The sequence below is a fragment of the Ptychodera flava genome, chromosome 7 (assembly GCF_041260155.1).
Source record: "Ptychodera flava strain L36383 chromosome 7, AS_Pfla_20210202, whole genome shotgun sequence".
In the NCBI taxonomy this organism is placed as follows: domain Eukaryota; kingdom Metazoa; phylum Hemichordata; class Enteropneusta; family Ptychoderidae; genus Ptychodera; species Ptychodera flava.
Genome location: NC_091934.1, coordinates 45,196,154 through 45,216,397, shown reverse-complemented (window position 1 = coordinate 45,216,397; position 20,244 = coordinate 45,196,154). Strand labels below are relative to the sequence as shown.

The 20,244-nt window shown below is 38.2% G+C and overlaps 1 protein-coding gene across 1 annotated transcript; it reads right to left on the bottom strand.

The window, feature by feature from the left end:
* Positions 1-594: 594 nt before the first annotated feature.
* LOC139137668 (hyaluronidase-1-like) lies at positions 595-12,219 on the bottom strand. Its single transcript, XM_070705876.1, has 3 exons — positions 11,798-12,219; positions 4,641-5,222; positions 595-3,122 (listed from the first exon to the last, which is right to left on the bottom strand). The coding sequence occupies exons 1-3, from the start codon at positions 12,077-12,079 to the stop codon at positions 2,682-2,684; spliced, it is 1,305 nt and encodes a 434-aa protein (XP_070561977.1). The 5' UTR covers positions 12,080-12,219; the 3' UTR covers positions 595-2,681.
* Positions 12,220-20,244: the final 8,025 nt, after the last annotated feature.

Genomic DNA, 20,244 nt, shown 5'->3' with positions numbered 1-20,244 from the left:
GTTCATGGTAGAACTGTGAATCTAAGGAATCAATGTTATTTCTGAGAATTTACCTCAGCAGTAAAATAAAATTATCTATAACTGAATCGTTTGTATTTTCAAAACCTAAACTTCGCCTCTGAATTCATGCATCATTAACTCTGGTTGTCTTTAAGTATCATGAAAACATATTGTACACAACACCAAATTGTGAAGACTCTTCAATCACTGTATGGCAACTAGGGGAAAGTTAATATTTGATATTTCTCTTTCCTTCTTGTTCTCCAGTATAGAGATGGACCATTTGATATTGCGAACTTGACGATATGGAAAAAATTACAAAAAAGTACAGCTATGAGTTTAATTGGCAGGCTGGAAAAGAAACCAGATATACACAAAAAAAATGTTGTTAGACCTTTGAGGTGTCAAACATGCCATTAACTTTAAATGTGAAAACACAGATTTTGACGGGATGGTGGTAATTTAGAAAATCTGCCACGAGCAAATCTTTCATGCCTTCCAAGTATATAAGGATCCAACCTTTATTCAAAGCCAAGCAGAACATGTACCAATAGCTTCTGTTCCTCTTGGACAAAAGCAAACAGGCCTAGGTGGTATTTTTTACACCCCTAAGTAGGGCTTTTATTTCATCACAAACTAAATTGTTAAAAAAGACATGAGAGATTAGCAACCAGGAAAACCAGTTTTTTGCACTGTTAATCGATTGTGTCACTTTTAATAATAAACAGCATTTCAGAAACTCTACAGATCGACATCTCTACATATGTACACATTTTTACCTTTTCTCTTTTTTGTTGGAGAACAAGTGAGTATCTTCCTGGGAGTCCTTGTATCCATCGTTTACTCAATCAAGGTTTAAATTGCTTTCGATTCTACACACACTATCACATTGCTAGGGCATCAGAACAGGGTAAAACATGCTTCTTCTAATGAAATAAAAAACTGAAGTTTTTCTCCTACAAGACTACTGTACATTCAATCTGTACTGTGTACAGAATTGTCACATATATTGTTTCCGTCCATTGCCGTTGTTGCTGAATAAAAATTCAACTTAGCATATTTCAAAAGAAAGCGCAGAATAATAATATAATACATTAAACGTACAGATGCTGTGAGTTTTCTTAAGACATCCCATCTGGACATAACAAAAATTTTCAAGAATGGTTGTCAAATGTGATATATGTGAAGTTTTACCTGGGATGATTTTTAAGCTGCACGATGGCTCCTGTTCGAGCTACCAAGAGCTGTCCAAAGCTGAATTTCATCTTTCAGAGATACTTGAGTCTGCGGCAGAAATATGACAGCTCCAAATATTCTGTGCAGATCGACATTTGAGCTGCATTGAACTGCCGCAGCTCTGGAACCAATCTGCGACAGCTTGCAGCTAAGTGCAGATCGGCAAGTTGCAAGCAACCCTAAGGTGTGCATGCACTCATTCATACAGTCCTTCGTGTTCAATAATAGTCTCATCTTCAATGTTGAAATAGTTCAATGTTAAGTTCAATGACACGTTCAGTGAAAGCTGATAATGATTCTGCCTTTGAGCTTAACTTGTTGAATTTATTTGAAACCAAATGTGTGTGGTAGTACATTCAAAAGTCTCAGAGTTCAGTGACTGTTCCATGACTCTGTGAAAGATATGATCATTGACTGCAGACATGACGGTAAATGCGGTCATTTTCAACGGTCAGCCAAGCTACCAACCAACATCACTGAATGTGAACGATATATTTTATGATTCCTCTACTCCTTTTGCTTTCATGATTGTGATTAACAGTGAACTTGGCCGTTAATTGTTGAAACTCAAAAGTTTCAAAAACACTGACTGGCAAAACATTTGTAATGTTAATTTGTTGGTCATCTTTATTGGTCCGTTCTGTGTTCACCTGAGGAAGATGTTTATATATATGGTTGATATTTAGATTACCTAAGTCATTCATCACTTTAATCCACACATTGCTCTAATTTTTTTCAGAGTTAAAACATTCTGAATTTTGTCAGTTACGAGCCTAATTTACTTCTAGTTATAGTAACAGTACTTCTATACACAATATCTCAAAAACACAGGTTCATTTCTTTCTGCGTAAAATAAATCACCCGAAATCACCATCATTAAGTCAACTTTGACCTCAGCTGGCATTAAGTCAACTTCGACCTCAGCTGACATTGATGAGAGTGTTGACTGCAGTATGATGCAGCTGTGCTCAGTCATAAAATATTAATGTCATGTAACCATTTTGAAGGAGCAATGAGCAAGACATAGATGTAGGTTTGCCAAAACATTCCACAATACACTGACCAAATCACCAAAGTATGGCATGATAAAGATGAGATAAGTTCCAAATCAACGTTCATAATAATGTCATAATGATATCCAAATAATGATCGAGTAGTGGCATAATGGCCAAATACTGACATAATTATCACCAAATCATCAAATAATGGAATAATAATGATGAGATAAGTTTAAATACAAATTTCAAAATAATTTTGGCGGTGTTCTCACCCAATGCAAATATCATAACCTTACACCATTTCCAATATGATCGTACCTATAAAACTCGCAACATGAATTACACTCATTAGAATGTATAAATGATGTCAACATGTAAAGCCATGAAATTAACCATACTAGCACGGCTTTGTTTCAATTATAAATTTTACTTTTTTAAAATCATCAATCAACTTTTATTACATTGGTTGCCATGCCAACCAGAGTAACATTGGCATCCATACATTCCATATTTGGTCTCAGTGAAAGAATATTGCACTTTGGTTTCTTTCTTATTCTTGAATATAATATTTCCATAAATTTCACTCTCTGTGTACTGTGACCAAATCCTCTGTTTTAAAAGTTGCAATTCATCAATCTTTTGTGATTCATCTCCATGGTAACCATCATCATCTTTTCTGATGCACCGTCCATGACCACTACAATATGCTTCACTACACTTCCTTGCAAATTTTGTAACGTTCAGAATATAGGGACCCAGCATGGTGTCCAGGTAATGCTTCAAACCAAGACATGTCGGTGCACTGTTACTGTCATTGTAATCGCCCCATAGTACAATCCCAGCCATGCCCTCCGTTACGCTCTGACCAATGGTATTCTCAAGATCAACCTGAAATAAACAAACAAATCAATCAATCAATCAATCAATGGAATTAATTCATATTTCAGAAACACATAAATAAAATAATGGCAATCATATAAATAGGTTTTGAAAATTAAATAATTTGCAGCATCTTTTTAAACCAGTTACAAAGTAATAGTTGACAAAAGTTGGGACAAAATGGATCTTCACAACACAGCCAATGACAAACTGGCAAAGTATACACGGAATTACTGTTCGGACCTGGCTGTAATGCATTGGACTCTCCTGTGTTATGTTAAAAGAACAGTCTGATTCCCAGACTTGGTATATAATGTTAGTAGACACATGGAGGTAGTAGGAGAGACCTCTCCTACTACCTCCATGGTAGACACAAGAGAATAGTACACATGCTTTTAGTGGTGTAGAAAATTCTCCGCTTGGCAAGGTCTCTTGTCCGCGCAGGTGGATGCTTCAAGTGGGAAGTACGTAACAGAGCCGTGTGAGCGGACAATGGTGTAGAAATGGTTCAGTGGATAGATGTAAACTTACTTCGTTTATTTTGTATCTTTCATGTGGCATGTAAAACAAAATCTGAAGTTGAGAAATGTGAATGTTAGATGACTACCACTAAGGAGGGTTAGAAAAAAGCTACATGGAATCTTTAACCCTCTTCTTGCTAGGCCTTATCTACTGAGTCAGCAAGTGATATTGAGTCAAAACTTTTGAGACTATTTGGCATGGTACGGATTCTTACAGTAGGATTAGTTATGAATTATATTCTTCTGGAGCCTTCAATGCCATGTACGGGACATGCCACGCTGGTTTTGACCAACTTGACCCAATGAAAAATATGAACTTGGCAAGACAAGGCTTAATATGTCATTTTTTGGTTTCTATTTCCCAACTGCTGTCACTTTGTAAATTTATTTAAAAGGACATACTCACTGCTTGATGGCCATTCACTTCAAACTTTTTTCCCTATATTCAACTTACATTCAATTTGTCATGTCACCCCTTCAAGAACTGATCACTAGTGTGAATTTGGTGCAGCAAAATCACTCTATTAAACCGTAATCCTGCCAGATAGTATCACCTTCCCATCTGCCAAGTCAGTAAAATTCCATTGAGTCAAATTTATACATATATATTTTCACCAACTTGGCTTGGTATGTTATAATTTGGTCAGTAAAACTCATATTTAGAGTATCTAGGTACTCAGGAGGCTTCCAAATATTCAAGTTTTTGTTAAAATGCATCATTTGGAATATATAAAACCTCACTTGTTTTAACCAATTTGACCTGATGATGGCACATGAGGTTACAGGCTGTCAGTATTTAACCATTGGAAAATTGAATTTGGTCAAAAGATGATCTAGTATTATGAGGTGCAATGAATTCAGATGTAGATTATGTGGCATCCAGTTTCTGGGGTAATGTTGAGAGAGAGAGAGAGAGAGAGAGAGAGAGAGAATTGTGAGCAACTACAGAATTACTTTGGAAATTTGCAAAATAGTTATAACTTCTTCACTATACAGGCATACTCACATTTGTAAAGTAGAAGTATGTGTGCGAGTAGTTAAATCTACCAAATGGATAGATTGGTTTATTGGAATGTTCAGATTTCAGTGTCACTCTCTTTGCTTCAGTAAGTGCTGCCTTAACAAAGTCCTTTACATCACTTTGTTTATATGACACATAGATTGACGGAAACAGAGCTGTACTTGAATCGTATAACCACTGTAATTCATCATTCTCTCTCTGTATTGCTTCAGAACAAGTGCCCTGTCCACTGAATTTGTAACATTTTGGGAATTCATATAAACCCAATAATGCATATGGGCGCAATTTCTTGCACAGATTCAGTGTTCCTTGAATAAGATTCCTGGCTGCAGTTTCAAATTCAAACTTAGCAACCTCTTCTATTAGGTCATCTGGCCAGTCTTTGTGCCTCTCTTGTACCAGAGATATCGACGCAGTTTTGTAAATCTTTTTCGCATCCCAATTTCTCTCCCAGATTGGTCGCCATGGTTCCCAGTCGATTACAATCCAACCAGAATAATTTGGGTCTGGAAAGTATTTCCAAAAATCTTCAACAACTTTTTCAAAATGTTCAGTGAGATTGGTGAGCTGTGATTGAGAAAAGAAATTGATAAGTACATTTAGTACATCATATAAATCCTTCAGAATCATCAACAAGACAACAATGCACCCTCCATCATATAAATGACATTTTCTTTTGTTATCTGTTTCGTTTGCTGGCACAGTAGATAAATGAGGGCGCTATTGGCAGGGATGAGAAATCAGCATGGAATTTAACCTGCCTGCCCAGAGCTAGAGCAGGTAAATTGCTGGCCAAGTGCCTGAAGGTTTACAGTTATGTACCCAATCGACAGGTGAAGCACACAGGTATGCTGCAAAGTATACGGTATACCATCAATTATACAGGTATACCACTGTCAAGTATACAGTATACTGTGAACTATATACCGTGAAGTATAATGTGTCAAGTATACAGTGAAGTATACATGGTATACTGCAAAGTATACAGGTATACAATGAAGCCTTGTATATGAAAAAGATCAACTCACATATAAATTGCAATAAATTTTAAAGTGATCACCTTTTAATTGTATTAGCATGTACTTGTAATTGTGCAAAAAAAGAGACATCAAAAAATCAAACCATGGACAAACATAAAAATTGATCTTTTTGCTGCAACATATGGGATGTGTGATGATAGACCATGAAATGTTTATTGTACCAGATCCTCAGGATGAAAACTGAATCAGATTCCAGTGTTTGATTTGTCCTGTTTTTAGTGTCTTTGTTTCACCACATCTGGAAAACATACATCCTTTCTGTTGCAACAATAGATAAATATTCTGTTCTATCTCTTCCTGCAGATTTGAATTTCAATGTCACTATACAAAACCAGTATACTTCTCATTTCCTTTGTGTTACACAACCAAAAATGTAATCTAGCTGTTGATAACATATTCATTAAAATGTCAAATATTCTCGTTTTTGTGTGTGAAACTTTCATTTTCCTCCAAACCACAAATAACATTCTAAGAATCATGTTTCAATAACTTTTAAAGCCTAGTTTTTTAAGTCCTGCGTGGTCCATGCAAATTAGTACATTGAATTAGATCGGCACCCAAGATATGTCCTCTATTGTTCATGTAGAATACTACCTGTCATTACTAGCTGGTACATTCAAAGACTATTCATGTGATTACACCAGCCACATATTGTCTTGATGTTATGCCATTTCCATACACTACTGATTGGGCAGGAATTTGCAAGACTGTAGCAAAGCTTGGAGGTGTGAATTTATTAATGAAGTGAAAATGAAGCTATCTCTTCATCAAGTGATCTTAAATGTTGGCTTTAATTGTGGTTTTGCAAAGACATCAAACCATATGATTTGTATAATAAGTAGAAAAGCATTAAAAGTTTGTCTTTTGGTTGAAAGGTGGCACATTCCTGATTACATGTAAACAGAGAGCAAATTGTTTAAACTGTAATTTAAAATTCAATGGAAAACAAAGGTTTGCATGGAGTGAATAAGTAAGTATACACGCAGAACAATAGGTGTGCCAGAAGAATGTGTGTGAAGCCATTAGGTTTTAAAAAAAAATGTAGCTTGCTTTCGCACTGTATCACCAGGAATGAAGTTTCACTTGCTATCATGTTGCCTTTTTCCTTCACAGTTTGACTTTTTGTAACTTCCCTGGACCTGTCCTCTGCTGTGCAGGACAACAATTTCAAAGAAGTGTAAAAAAACCCATGATCTGGCCGTAGTCCATTGAATATGCAATACTGTAGTACTCGCAAAGATGTTTTTGCTGCATACTCTAGGTTGAGAATTTATCTGGTCGTACATTTTATAAATCAGTTTAAATGCGTAAGCTTACTGTATCAATGTGTATACTCTAACCTTACTCTAACCACTCTAAACTAGCCCTGCGTACCGTGTTGTGTGTTCCGGCGTTATACGGCCTGGTGGGAAGATACCGGTGATCTGCGACCTACCCTACCTGCGATCTACTCTTCCACTCATGAATAATTAATTAGATTTATGCAAATATTGTTACTTAAATGCATGACAGCGAGTTCTATTCAGACTACACTGCCTATTTCAAAATGGAGTCTGGTAAATACGAAATGTAATGGGAGAAAGGTGGTTTTTACGATCACTCAATCACAGAGAGGTTATGCTTACGGATGTGATGAACTTCTTGTCCATGTTCAGTAACCTTTCCAATGTTAGAAAGGAGAAAAATTCTATTATTTTGGGCCGTGGCGCCTGTCAATAGACAGAATCCGGCTATTGACAGGCGCCTGTCAGTGTCAATAGACAAAAGTTGGCTATAGACACGCGGGAGGTTTTTCGTAAAAATTCACCATATTTAGCCTAATAAACTGTCCAATGCTTGTTAGAATGCTTGATAAAGCCTTTCTACACTCATTATGGACAAAGTCGCTGCAATCTTGAGTAATTCTAGACTTACCGTGTACCATATGTTGCACCAACGCCGCGCCTGTCAATAGCCAGGATGTGACTATTGACACGCGGGAGGTTTTTCGCCAAAATACATCATATTTAAGCCTAATAAACTGTCCAGTGCTTGTTAGAATGCTTGATAAAGCCTTTGTACACTTAATTATGAATAAAGTCGTAATTTTTAGTAATTGTAGAAGTTTACCGCGTACGATTGCACCTTGCAACGCCGCGCCTGTCAATAGGCTATTGACATGCGGGACTCCGACCGCTGTCCAAATTTTAATGGATTTTTTATCGAAATGTATATGGATGGCAATGGGAGTATAGATGGCAATGGTAGTGTAGATGGCAATGGGAGTATAGATGACAATGGGAAAATAGATGACCTGCATAAGAGACGGCGTCAAAAGTTCAAAATTTCTGATCCAACACCCAAACGCCCACCTCCATTGAACCTTAGGCCTAATTGATGAATATCAATAATCAGAGGTTCCCCCATTTAATCTTCACTGTGATAATTCCAATCATACTTAAAACATTACCAGGATGGAAAGTTGCAAATAACAACAATGTTCTAATGAAAAAAAAACCATTTATTTCTGTTAAAAAAGCTTATCAGTAAGATATGCAGGTCAATATATAAATGTCTTTCAAACAAATTCAAACAAGATGATTTTTGCAGGATGAAACTTTTTTGGGTTAAATCCCCCTCACCACAAAACCCTCCCCACCCCAAACTTAAAGAATTCGGATTTTTATCTTTTGACATGGTCTCGAAGGGAAGTGTTGTGGTTATCAGGCTCAAGCTATACCTGCGAAATACACTTCCCCCGGCCCGGCGACCACTTACACTAGCGGCCCGGCGACCACTTACACTAGCTATGAAGAGCTGTGACCCCGGGGCTGTGACGCCTGTAACTATTATGTCGTGAGGTTTTTGGCATAGATAAACCAACCCCTAATTATTGTTTAGAATGGCTTAGTATTGACTGGAGTCTATAAATTGAACGAAATCAGCAAAATGTATTTGGGAAGCGTAGATCACAAGGGAAGTATAGATCGCAGAGGTATCGGCGAGGTAAACTTCCTGCGACCAACACTGCGTGGCTTCCCAGTGGAGATGGATGTGAATTTTATGTTGCAGGTTTGTGGTATCGAAAATTATTTGATCCTGTATAATTGTTTTCGAACGTTTAGTATTAAGTTTGAATTATCAATCGAACGAAACAATAAAATGCATCTGGGAAGCGTTGATCGCAAAGGGAAGTTTAGATCGCTAGGGAAGTATAGATCGCAGAATTACCGGCGAGCTATACTTCCTGCAATCAACAATGGCTGCCATTGTGGTGATACTAGTTAGTGAATCGTATGTTGCGATGTTTGTGGCATCGAGGTCAATCAACGATCTCGGATAATTGTAAATCGAATATATAAACTGAACGGTAATAATAAAATACGTTGGAGAAGCCTAGAGGTAAAGGGAAGTATAGATCGCAAGGGAAGTATAGATCGCAGAGCTCCCTGCGGGCTTACTTCCTGCGATCAACACTGGCTGCAGTTGTGATGATGCTAGTGAATCGTATTTTGCGAGGTTTGTGCCATCAACATCGATCAACGATCCCGGATAATTATGTAGTATGATTTAGTATTAACTTGAATTTATCATCATAAATTGAACTGGAATAATAAAGTACGTTTGAGAAGCGTAGGTAGCAGAGGGAAGTACAGATCGCAAGGGAAGTATAGATCGCAGAGTTACCATGCGAGCTATACTTCCTGCGATCAACACTGGCTGCCGTTGTGGTGATGCTAGTGAATCGTATTTTGCGAGGCTCGTGACATCGATAATCGATCCCTGATAATTTTCTTGTATGATTTAATATTATATCTAATTTATCAACTGAATGGTAATAATAAAACACGTTGGAGAAGCGTACATAGCAGAGGGAAGTATAGATCGCAGAGATACCTGCGAGCTAAACTTCCTGCCACTACAATGGATCCCGGATAATTGTTTTGGTATGACTTGATATTACATCGAATTTATCAACTGAATAGTAATAATAAGATAGGTTGGAGAAGCATAGATAGCGGAGGGAAGTATAGATCGCAAGGGAGGTATAGATCGCAGAGCAGAGTCACCTGCGAGCTATACTTCCTGCGATCAACACTGGCTGCTATTGTGATGATGACAGTGAATCGTATTTTGCGAGGTTTGTGCCATCGACATCGATAATCGGTCCCGGATAATTGTTTTGGCATGACTTAGTATTACATCGAATTTATCAACTGATTAGCAATAATAAAATAGGTTGGAGAAGCATAGATAGCAGAGGGAAGTATTGATCGCAAGGGAAGGATAGATCGCAGAGTTACCTGCGAGCTATACTTCCTGCGATTAACACTGGCTGCCATGTGCATGCCATTGTGCCAACGAATCGTATGTTGCGAGGCTTGTTGCGTAGGTTGCGTAGGCAATCGATCCCGGATAATTGTTTAGGTCTGATTTAATATACATCGTTAACAACTGAATAGTAAAAATAAAATAGGTTGGAGAAGCATAGATAGCAAAGGGAAGTATAGATCGCAAGGGAAGGATAGATCGCAGAGCAGAGTCACCTGCGAGCTATACTTCCTGCGATCAACACTGGCTGCTATTGTAGTGATGCTAGTGAATCGTATTTTGCGAGGTTTGTGCCATCAACATCGATCCCGGATAATTGTTTTAGTATGATTTAATATTAACTTGAGTTTATAAATTGAACTGTAATGAGAAGCGTAGGTGGCAGAGAGAAGTATAGAGGGGGGATCGCAAGGGAAGTATAGGCAGAGTTGAGCTATACTCTCTACGATCACCACCGGCTGCCATTGTGGTGATGCCAGTGAATCGTATCTTGCGAAGCTTGTGACATCGATAATCGGTCCTGGATAATTGTATTTTGTATGATTTAATATTACATCAAATTTATCAATTGAACGGTAAAAATAAAATATATTTGAGAAGCGTAGCTCGCAGAGGGAAGTATAGATCCCAGTCACCTGCGTCTAAGATTATTGTTCCGCGATCAGACCGACACTGCCTTTAGATAGGCCGACTTCATTTATTGAAATTACATGTTGCGACATTCGCGGTACGTATCGAGGTGTGGTAGTTAGCTTGTGGCAATTCTTCTGTGAACCGAAAGAACAGATATGCGTGCTGTAAAGTAATTTGTTGGAGTAGCGTAGAAGGGAAGTATTGATCGCAGGTGTGTTTGACAGAAAACCATGCGATCTACCCAACTCTATCTTGTAGTAATTTGATCTATACTTGTAGGCCTACCGATTGGATGAATATTTTATTCATTTGATTTATTAAAGGATGGATGTGAAGATTATGCTCACATCGTTAACTTTGTCAGGACATTATTTATTCCATCATGAGTTTCTTACGTTCACTTCGCAAGTAATGACAACCATCTCACCATGGCTAATTTCTTACACCAAAAAAGTAAACAATACTCATGATAAAACATGAATATTAATAATACCGAAATAATACACAATCAGACCATACCACATGTACGAAACATTAAAATACACTAATGAGAATTGTGGAGCAACCTTCCTCTATTTTACTCAGACATTAGTATAGAGTTTATGACACAATGCAAGGAAGTGATGGCTAGATGAAATTTTTAAATATCCCATTTTGAAGATTTGCAGTCGTCATAACAAAATTACTAGCTGCAAACAGATTACAGCGAAAACGGTGATTAGCGAAAAGCACGCAAAGTTTGCCGAATTTGTAGTTTGCTCCTAACGACGCTCGCGCTCGCTATACATCTGAAGTACAAATGAAAATGAAATATAAATCAGCTGAAGGCCTCCACCGGGGGCCTCCATTACATCATGCACCGTAAACGGACCAAATGTACGGCTACATTTGGTTGAAAATCTGCAATCGCATGGGAGCGTAGATAGCAAGGCAGCATATCTCGCAAGTCAGCATAGATCGCAGTATATACCTGCGATCTATTCACCCATCTTTCAAGGGCGCACAGGAAATTTGCATAAAACTGTACATTTTTGCATAAAGCTAATTAATTATTCATGAGTGGAAGAGTAGATCGCAGGAGGTAGGGTAGGTCGCAGATCACCGGGAACACACAGCACGGTACGCACGGCTTCTCAAACACACGAAACATTACGATACCTGAGGAATTCCACCATTGACAGCGGTTCCATTTTTGTCGTAGTATGGGTACAACCCCAAATCGTTCCTGCTTAATAAAGAAATCTTGTCACCTTTCCAATGGTCATTCTTGTTTGCAATAATTCCATACTTTTCAAAATCCAATGGTATCCCGAACGTCTCAGGGCATTCATAAGTTTTTGCGGCCCATACAACGTTGAATGGATTATGCAGGTCTTCTTCAAGGGAATATACTAGCGCCATGTGTAGAAACATGATGATGGGTAAATACTTTTTGACCATTCTTGTACTGTTAGGCGCCCTATTGGTCCAACTCTCTGCTTGAAAATCGGCGGAGGAAACTTTATGTTACGTTTTCAACCGGCGAACATGATTGACGTCAACGCCAAGGTGGAAGTTGGAAGTCATATGACACATTTGTCCCGTAGGTGACTTCCTGATCCACCGCTGGGGGCGCTTTTCGTCGGCAAAAGCTGCAACTTGTTGTCATGAAGTTTTCAAGCGTTGCAAGACTCGAAGTGCGTCTCGAATGCATTTACGTAATGATATGATTTTATTGATATTTTTCTTTCTTTTCTTTCCAGTTACATGAGAAAGTTTCAGACAAGTTGCTTTGTAATTTGTTCGTTCGCTCGACACATTCATATGTGGATTTGATTTATTTGCCATTTTGTTGGAATAAATTTATCTTTTCAAAAAGGCAAGCTGGGTGGCTGAGAGTAGAGGTATCTTCATGGATGGAACATTTGATTTTGTACTGAAATCTCTGTTCTTGGTGATTTGAAAGTTGGCATAATCATGAACTAGAACTTTCATATCCTAGAAGCAGAAATTAAAAAAAAAAATTGGTACAAACTTTTTGTGCTAGGGCGTACATTCATATATCTTATTTGGTCAAATTTTGATATTCCTATGTCACCATGGCCTAAATGAACTAATGAGAAAGCAACAGATTAAGAAATAACATCTTTGCTTTGCAAAGAATAAACATGAAATTTGCCGAGGGACAAGGGCATATGCAATCTGCAGCAGTTATTTTTAAAATGGAAAATGGATAACCTTGTACAGTACTAGGTGTACTATACATTTTCAAAGAGTCTAATAAAAATTTATTTCACAAATATATGCTTTTGTATGTTCATGGTAGAACTGTGAATCTAAGGAATCAATGTTATTTCTGAGAATTTACCTCAGCAGTAAAATAAAATTATCTATAACTGAATCGTTGTATTTTCAAAACCTAAACTTCGCCTCTGAATTCATGCATCATTAACTCTGGTTGTCTTTAAGTATCATGAAAACATATTGTACACAAAACCAAATTGTGATGACTCTTCAATCACTATGGCAACTAGGGGAAAGTTAATATTTGATATTTCTCTTTCCTTCTTATTCTCCAGTATAGAGATGGACCATTTGATATTGCGAACTTGACGATATGGAAAAAAATTACAAAAAAGTACAGCTATGAGTTTAATTGGCAGGCTGGAAAAGAAACCAAATATACACAAAAAAAATGTTGTTAGACCTTTGAGGTGTCAAACATGCCATTAACTTTAAATGTGAAAACACAGATTTTGACGGGATGGTGGTAAATTAGAAAATCTGCCACGAGCAAATCTTTCATGCCTTCCAAGTATATAAGGATCCAACCTTTATTCAATGCCCAACAGAACATGTACCAATAGCTTCTGTTCCTCTTGGACAAAAGCAAACAAGCCTAGGTGGTATTTTTTACACCCCTAAGAAGGGCTTTTATTTCATCACAAACTAAATTGTTAAAAAAGACATGAGAGATTAGCAACCAGGAAAACCAGTTTTTTGCACTGTTAATCGATTGTGTCACTTTTAATAATAAACAGCATTTCAGAAACTCTACAGATCGACATCTCTACATATGTACACATTTTTACCTTTTCTCTTTTTTGTTGGAGAACAAGTGAGTATCTTCCTGGGAGTCCTTGTATCCATCGTTTACTCAATCAAGGTTTAAATTGCTTTCGATTCTACACACACTATCACATTGCTAGGGCATCAGAACAGGGTAAAACATGCTTCTTCTAATGAAATAAAAAACTGAAGTTTTTCTCCTACAAGACTACTGTACATTCAATCTGTACTGTGTACAGAATTGTCACATATATTGTTTCCGTCCATTGCCGTTGTTGCTGAATAAAAATTCAACTTAGCATATTTCAAAAGAAAGCGCAGAATATAATACATTAAACGTACAGATGCTGTGAATTTTCTTAAGACATCCCATCTGGACATAACAAAAGTTTTCAAGAATGGTTGTCAAATGTGATATATGTGAAGTTTTACCTGGGATGATTTTTAAGCTGCACGAGGGCTCCTGTTCGAGCTACCAAGAGCTGTCCAAAGCTGAATTTCATCTTTCAGAGATACTTGAGTCTGCGGCAGAAATATGACAGCTCCAAATATTCTGTGCAGATCGGCATTTGAGCTGCATTGAACTGCCGCAGCTCTGGAACCAATCTGCGACAGCTTGCAGCTAAGTGCAGATCGGCAAGTTGCAAGCAACCCTAAGGTGTGCATGCACTCATTCATACAGTCCTTCGTGTTCAATAATGGTCTCATCTTCAATGTTGAAATAGTTCAATGTTAAGTCCAATGACACGTTCAGTGAAAGCTGATAATGATTCTGCCTTTGAACTGAACTTGTTGAATTTGTTTGAAACCAAATGTGTGTGGTAGTACATTCAAAAGTCTCAGAGTTCAGTGACTGTTCCATGACACCGTGAAAGATACGATCATTGACTGCAGACATGACGGTAAATGCGGTCATTTTCAACGGTCAGCCAAGCTACCAACCAACATCACTGAATGTGAACGATATATTTTATGATTCCTCTACTCCTTTTGCTTTCATGATTGTGATTAACAGTGAACTTGGCAGTTAATTGTTGAAACTCGAAAGTTTCAAAAACACTGACTGGCAAAACATTTGTAATGTTAATTTGTTGGTCATCTTTATTGGTCCGTTCTGTGTTCACCTGAGGAAGATGTTTATATATATGGTTGATATTTAGATTACCTAAGTCATTCATCACTTTAATCCACACATTGCTCAAATTTTTTTCAGAGTTTACATGTAAAACAATCTGGATTTTGTCAGTTATGAGCCTAATTTACTTCTAGTTATAGTAACAGTGCTTCTATACACAATATCTCAAAAACACAGGTTCATTTCTTTCTGCGTAAATTAAATCACCCGAAATCACCATCATTAAGTCAACTTTGACCTCAGCTGACATTGATGAGAGTGTTGACTGCAGTATGATCAGTCCGGGTCAGCTCCAAAATTGGAGACTCATTATGATAATGTATTCCGGCATTCAGCCAATCATCGACTAGATTACATCATTAATATAGTACAGGTCACGCTGGGTCACAAATTACCCACCAAGTGTGATCGGCAGTTTTGGGCCGCTTATTAAGCCCCTGTCTTGTGAATTTCGACGAATTTCGACAGTCAACATAATCCACGTGTTCTGCAGAAGGTCATGTCCAACAAGAGTCCGATTAGTGAACAAATATTCGAAATATTGACGATTCATTTCTACCCCAGTTTATCAATTTCGCAAGTACCGAGAATCATTTTGTGGATGTTCGTCATCTCTATTAGAAATACTGTTATAAAGGTTATTTGTGTAGGTACGCGTATAACATTTTGCAAGGAAGAAGAGCAATGTCAGAGCTTTAAAACGATACCTGTTTTGTAGTTGTCAAACGCAGACTAAAAATGGTACGCGATTTGAAAATGTGTTAACAGAGTAGCCACACAACTGTTCCCCATACCGGTAGAATTTGTATCGCTGCCATCACCGATACAAATGGGGTATTCTGAACGATCTGTGTAGGTACACGATTTATATTTCGCAGGACTTCAAGCAGAGTCTAGGAATCACAGCGATGTATGGGGTTTGTACCGTGGCCGAAAACGACACAGACCCTCTTCAGTTTGTAATTGCGTCGTTCTGTTAGAGCTGCGTCGTTCTGTTTTGATCTGCGCTCTTCAGTTTGTAATTGCGTCGTTCTGTTTGAGCTGCGTCGTTCTGTTTTGACCTGCGCTCTTCAGTTTGTAATTGCGTCGTTCTGTTTGAGCTGCGTCGTTCTGTTTTGACCTGCGCTCTTCGGTTTGTAATTGCGTCGTTCTGTTTGAGCTGCGTCGTTCTGTTTTGACCTGCGCTCTACAGTTTGTAATTGCGTCGTTCTGTTTGAGCTGCGTCGTTCTGTTTTGACCTGCGCTCTTCAGTTTCTAATTGCGTCGCTCTGTTTGAACTGCATCGTTCTGTTTGATCGTCGCTCTTCGGTTTGTTTTGTTGTAATAAAGGGAAAGCAACTCCTCACATCGTTCATATGTGAATTCTTTGCGTTTTGTGTATGATTCTATGTGTGTGTATATCATGTTTAGCTGTTTTACGTAGGCCTAAAGGGTTGATTAGGCATGGCGAGACGTACATACCCGTAATTTACGTGTCTTGCTGTTAACCCACATTGGAGCGGAGAGACTAGCGTTACACTGCGATCCTTTGAAGCTACGTTTCGAAAACAGAGTTTTCTTCATCAGTCACTTAAAATTCATTTTTGATTGGTGAGACATGTTGAATGATTGATTGATTTTATGTGTTAATATGTTGTTCCACTAAAGTTTGTTGTTCAATTACGGAAGCTATGTCTACGGTTTGGTCTTGTTGTGTTTGTGTATGCTCATGTGAATCGGAGTGCCATCTATTGTAGCTTTTGTGAAGTCTGGCATTTATAAGTGTTTCGCATACTTCTGTTCCTTCTGTATGCGATTACTGGTTGCTCGAAGGTTTGCAGCATGAAAAAAATATTTGGGACAAGATTTCACTGACGTTTTTGATCCAAGGCTTAAATAGTATAAAATCATGGATTTTGTATAAAATACAGCAAAAACCGTGGCTAAGTGTCAAAGGACACAAGGAAAAAAAGCTGGAGCATCAAAAAAGGACCTCGAAATTAAGAAAGTGAAATAGAAAAACATGAAAAGACATTGATGAAGTTCAGAGAGCTTTAGATGATATTTACAAAGTCAAAACACAAGGTATTATTCAACGTGCTAGAGTAAGATGACATTCGTAAACTTCAAGCATCTACAGATTTAAATGAAATTTTATAATTCGCAGAAAGAATTTTATCGAAATTTATACCAGACTACACATTGTTTCCCTGAAGAAAAACCAGAAGAGTTCACTGGCGATTTGCATATTCCACTGTCAGAATTACAGAACAAATATTTGTGAGGGTTATTTGAGTCTCGAAGAGTGCTACCAAGCTTCGAAAAACATGTCCTGTAATAAAAGCCCGGGGAATGGCGTTTCTGGCCCTTGTATGGTAATTTAACTGTAGCTGAGTTTCAACTATTGTCAGTGTCAGTTTCCCAAAGACAAGCAACCATTACTTTGATTGATAAAAAAAGAAAAAAGATCGTCTGTAACTGAAAAATTGGGGACCTATTTATCTTTTAAACTGTTATTATAAAAATTGTTGCCAAGGCCCTTTTAATTCGAATTTCAAAGTTTTATCGGAAATGATTCACCCAAATCAAGCTGGTTAATATGTGAAAGGTCGCTACATCGGTGACGCTGTTTGCAAGATTTTAGACTCAATACACTTTACAAAAGAAAACGATATTCCTGGTATTCTATTTTGTATTGATGTTGCCAAGGCATTTGACTCTATCGAGTGGCCTTTCCTTTACTTTGCTTTAAAGAAATTTAATTTTGGTGAATCTTTTATTCTATGGGTCAAAGTTTTATACTGCGATATTTCTAGTCATTAATAATGGTGTCACCTCTGGTTAATTTCAAGTTAGCAGCGGTTCAAGACAAGGTGATACTCTTTCACCTTACTTGTTTTTAGTTTAGAAATTTTGTCCATCGCCATTCGTCACAACAAAACAATTAAGGGCATTCAAATCGAACAAAATGAGTTAAAATCGCACAATATGCAGATGACACCACTCGAATGTTATCAGATGTGAAATCTGCCGAAGAGTTTCTCAGAATAGTTGACTCATTCGGCAACATCCTCGGCCAGAAGATCAATAAGGAAAAGAGTAACGCACTATGGTTAGGTAGTAAGAGAGATTGTATATACACACATTAATCGACTCAATGTACTGCATCATTTAACAAAGGTAGGAACGATGTGTGAAGTTGCCCTCACTTTCCTTCTTATAAAATTGCTCAAAAATGCTCAGGATGTAAACTGTCCGCTCTACCACGTGTAGCAAGTGATGATGACGACCACGAGGTAGCCTCGTCCAAGGTAACAGTGGAGGCATAACCTCTCTCCCTGCTATTTAAATTAGAGTAAAAACATGTTGTTACTGTGCACATTATCTTGGGGAAATAGTTCTTGTCTAAATGTGTAGACAAAAAGAAAATTTTTCCGTTCTATTTATTTATAACGGAGGTCAAACAAAAGCACAAAGTTGAGAGAAATATTTCCTACAAAAATAGCACAACTGAAAAGTATAGGACCCGCTGGCATATTCTGGTAATGTACTTTGAATCATAATTTGAGATTCGAAATTATATATATATATATATATATATATATATATATATATATATATTATATATATATATATATCAATCTAGTAAACACAATACGAACACAACCTTTAACACAATAGAACAAAGTTAGACATCCTAGCTTCCAGAATTAAAGAACAAACCTTCAGTGGGACAACATAGGAATACGTACAATCTGCCAATATACTACGAAATTTATCCACTGAACCTGACTTGAGGCGATTGACAAGAAAGTCTGGAAAACTTTCGAAACATACCGTTAGTGTCGTACGCAGTGTCTCAACTCTGGAGTACAGACTGCACTGAGATTCATATTCAGCTGTCTCGCAGTACCTATTCTGTTCTGTACACAAGACAGTGAAACAAAAAATACACACCACCATTTAAACGCAACAACCAATATGTGAACGATGTGTGGAGTTGCCCTCCCTCTACTAAACTCCTCTCTACTACCTATGATTCCACGGGCACCCCTGCAAAGTTGCAATGGTATTCTCCAAGTGACCGTTCAATGTTTGTTACAAAATGTTTACTCCAGTACTTCCAAGTTATGCTGAAAACAAACTGAAGAGCACAGATCAAACAGAAAGATGCAGTTCAAACAGAACGACGCAGGTCTAACAGAACGACGCAATTACAAACTGAAGAGCGCAGGTCAAAACAGAACGACGCAGCTCTAACAGAACGACGCAATTACAAACTGAAGAGCGCAGGTCAAAACAGAACGACGCAGCTCAAACAGAACGACGCAATTACAAACTGAAGAGCGCAGGTCAAAACAGAACGACGCAGCTCAAACAGAACGACGCAATTACAAACTGAAGAGCGCAGGTCAAAACAGAACGACGCAGCTCAAACAGAACGACGTAACTGGCAATTACAAACTGAAGAGCGCAGGTCAAAACAGAACGACGCAGCTCAAACAGAACGACGCAACTGGCAATTACAAACTGAAGAGCGCAGGTCAAAACAGAACGACGCAGCTCAAACAGAACGACGCAATTACAAACTGAAGAGCGCAGGTCAAAACAGAACGACGCAGCTCAAACAGAACGACGCAATTACAAACTGAAGAGCGCAGGTCAAAACAGAACGATGCAGCTCTAACAGAACGACGCAATTACAAACTGAAGAGGGTCTGTGTCGTTTTCGGCCACGGTAGGTTTGGTTGTCTTAGCCAGAATAAAACTGGTACAGTACGCGCTTTTGAAATTGTGTTTTGACAGAGTGGCCACACAACTGTTCGACATTATGACCATCGTCCGCTCGCACGGCTCGTTAGCCAGACAGGAGTCTTCCACTAACCACGCTCTGATTTCGGGAAGCATCCAGCTGCCCGTAGCGGAGACCTTGGCAAGCGAAGATGCATTATGACAGAATACGGCGCGGGAGTTCGACACAGTATGGCGTACGTAACGAAGGACGCATGTGGAGGTTGCCAGGAAATACAATAGCGTTGATCGCGATTCCGGGTTTGTTACTAAATATAGCTGCACGCGCGCGACTTTCGGACAAATATGCTGAAATTCGGACAAATTTTGTCGTTGTATGCGCGGCTGTTGTTGCAGCTTTTAGTCTCAGTCATCAATTCATACGAATAAGTGTGACGCTAAATAGCCATTCTAACACTCGCAGGTTTATTCTCGTCGTTTTATGCGGAAAATGCGGACAAATGTTTATTTATGCATATTAATGAGAGAGAACAGTGACGTCATTTGCTATCAGCGCTATTTTTACTGATGGCGCGCTGGCCGCTGATTGGCTAATGAGAGTGGGGAAATATTATGGTATAGCGCTCCAATTTTGGAGCTGACCCGGACTGATGATGCAGCTGTGATCAGTCATAAAATAATATGTAACAGG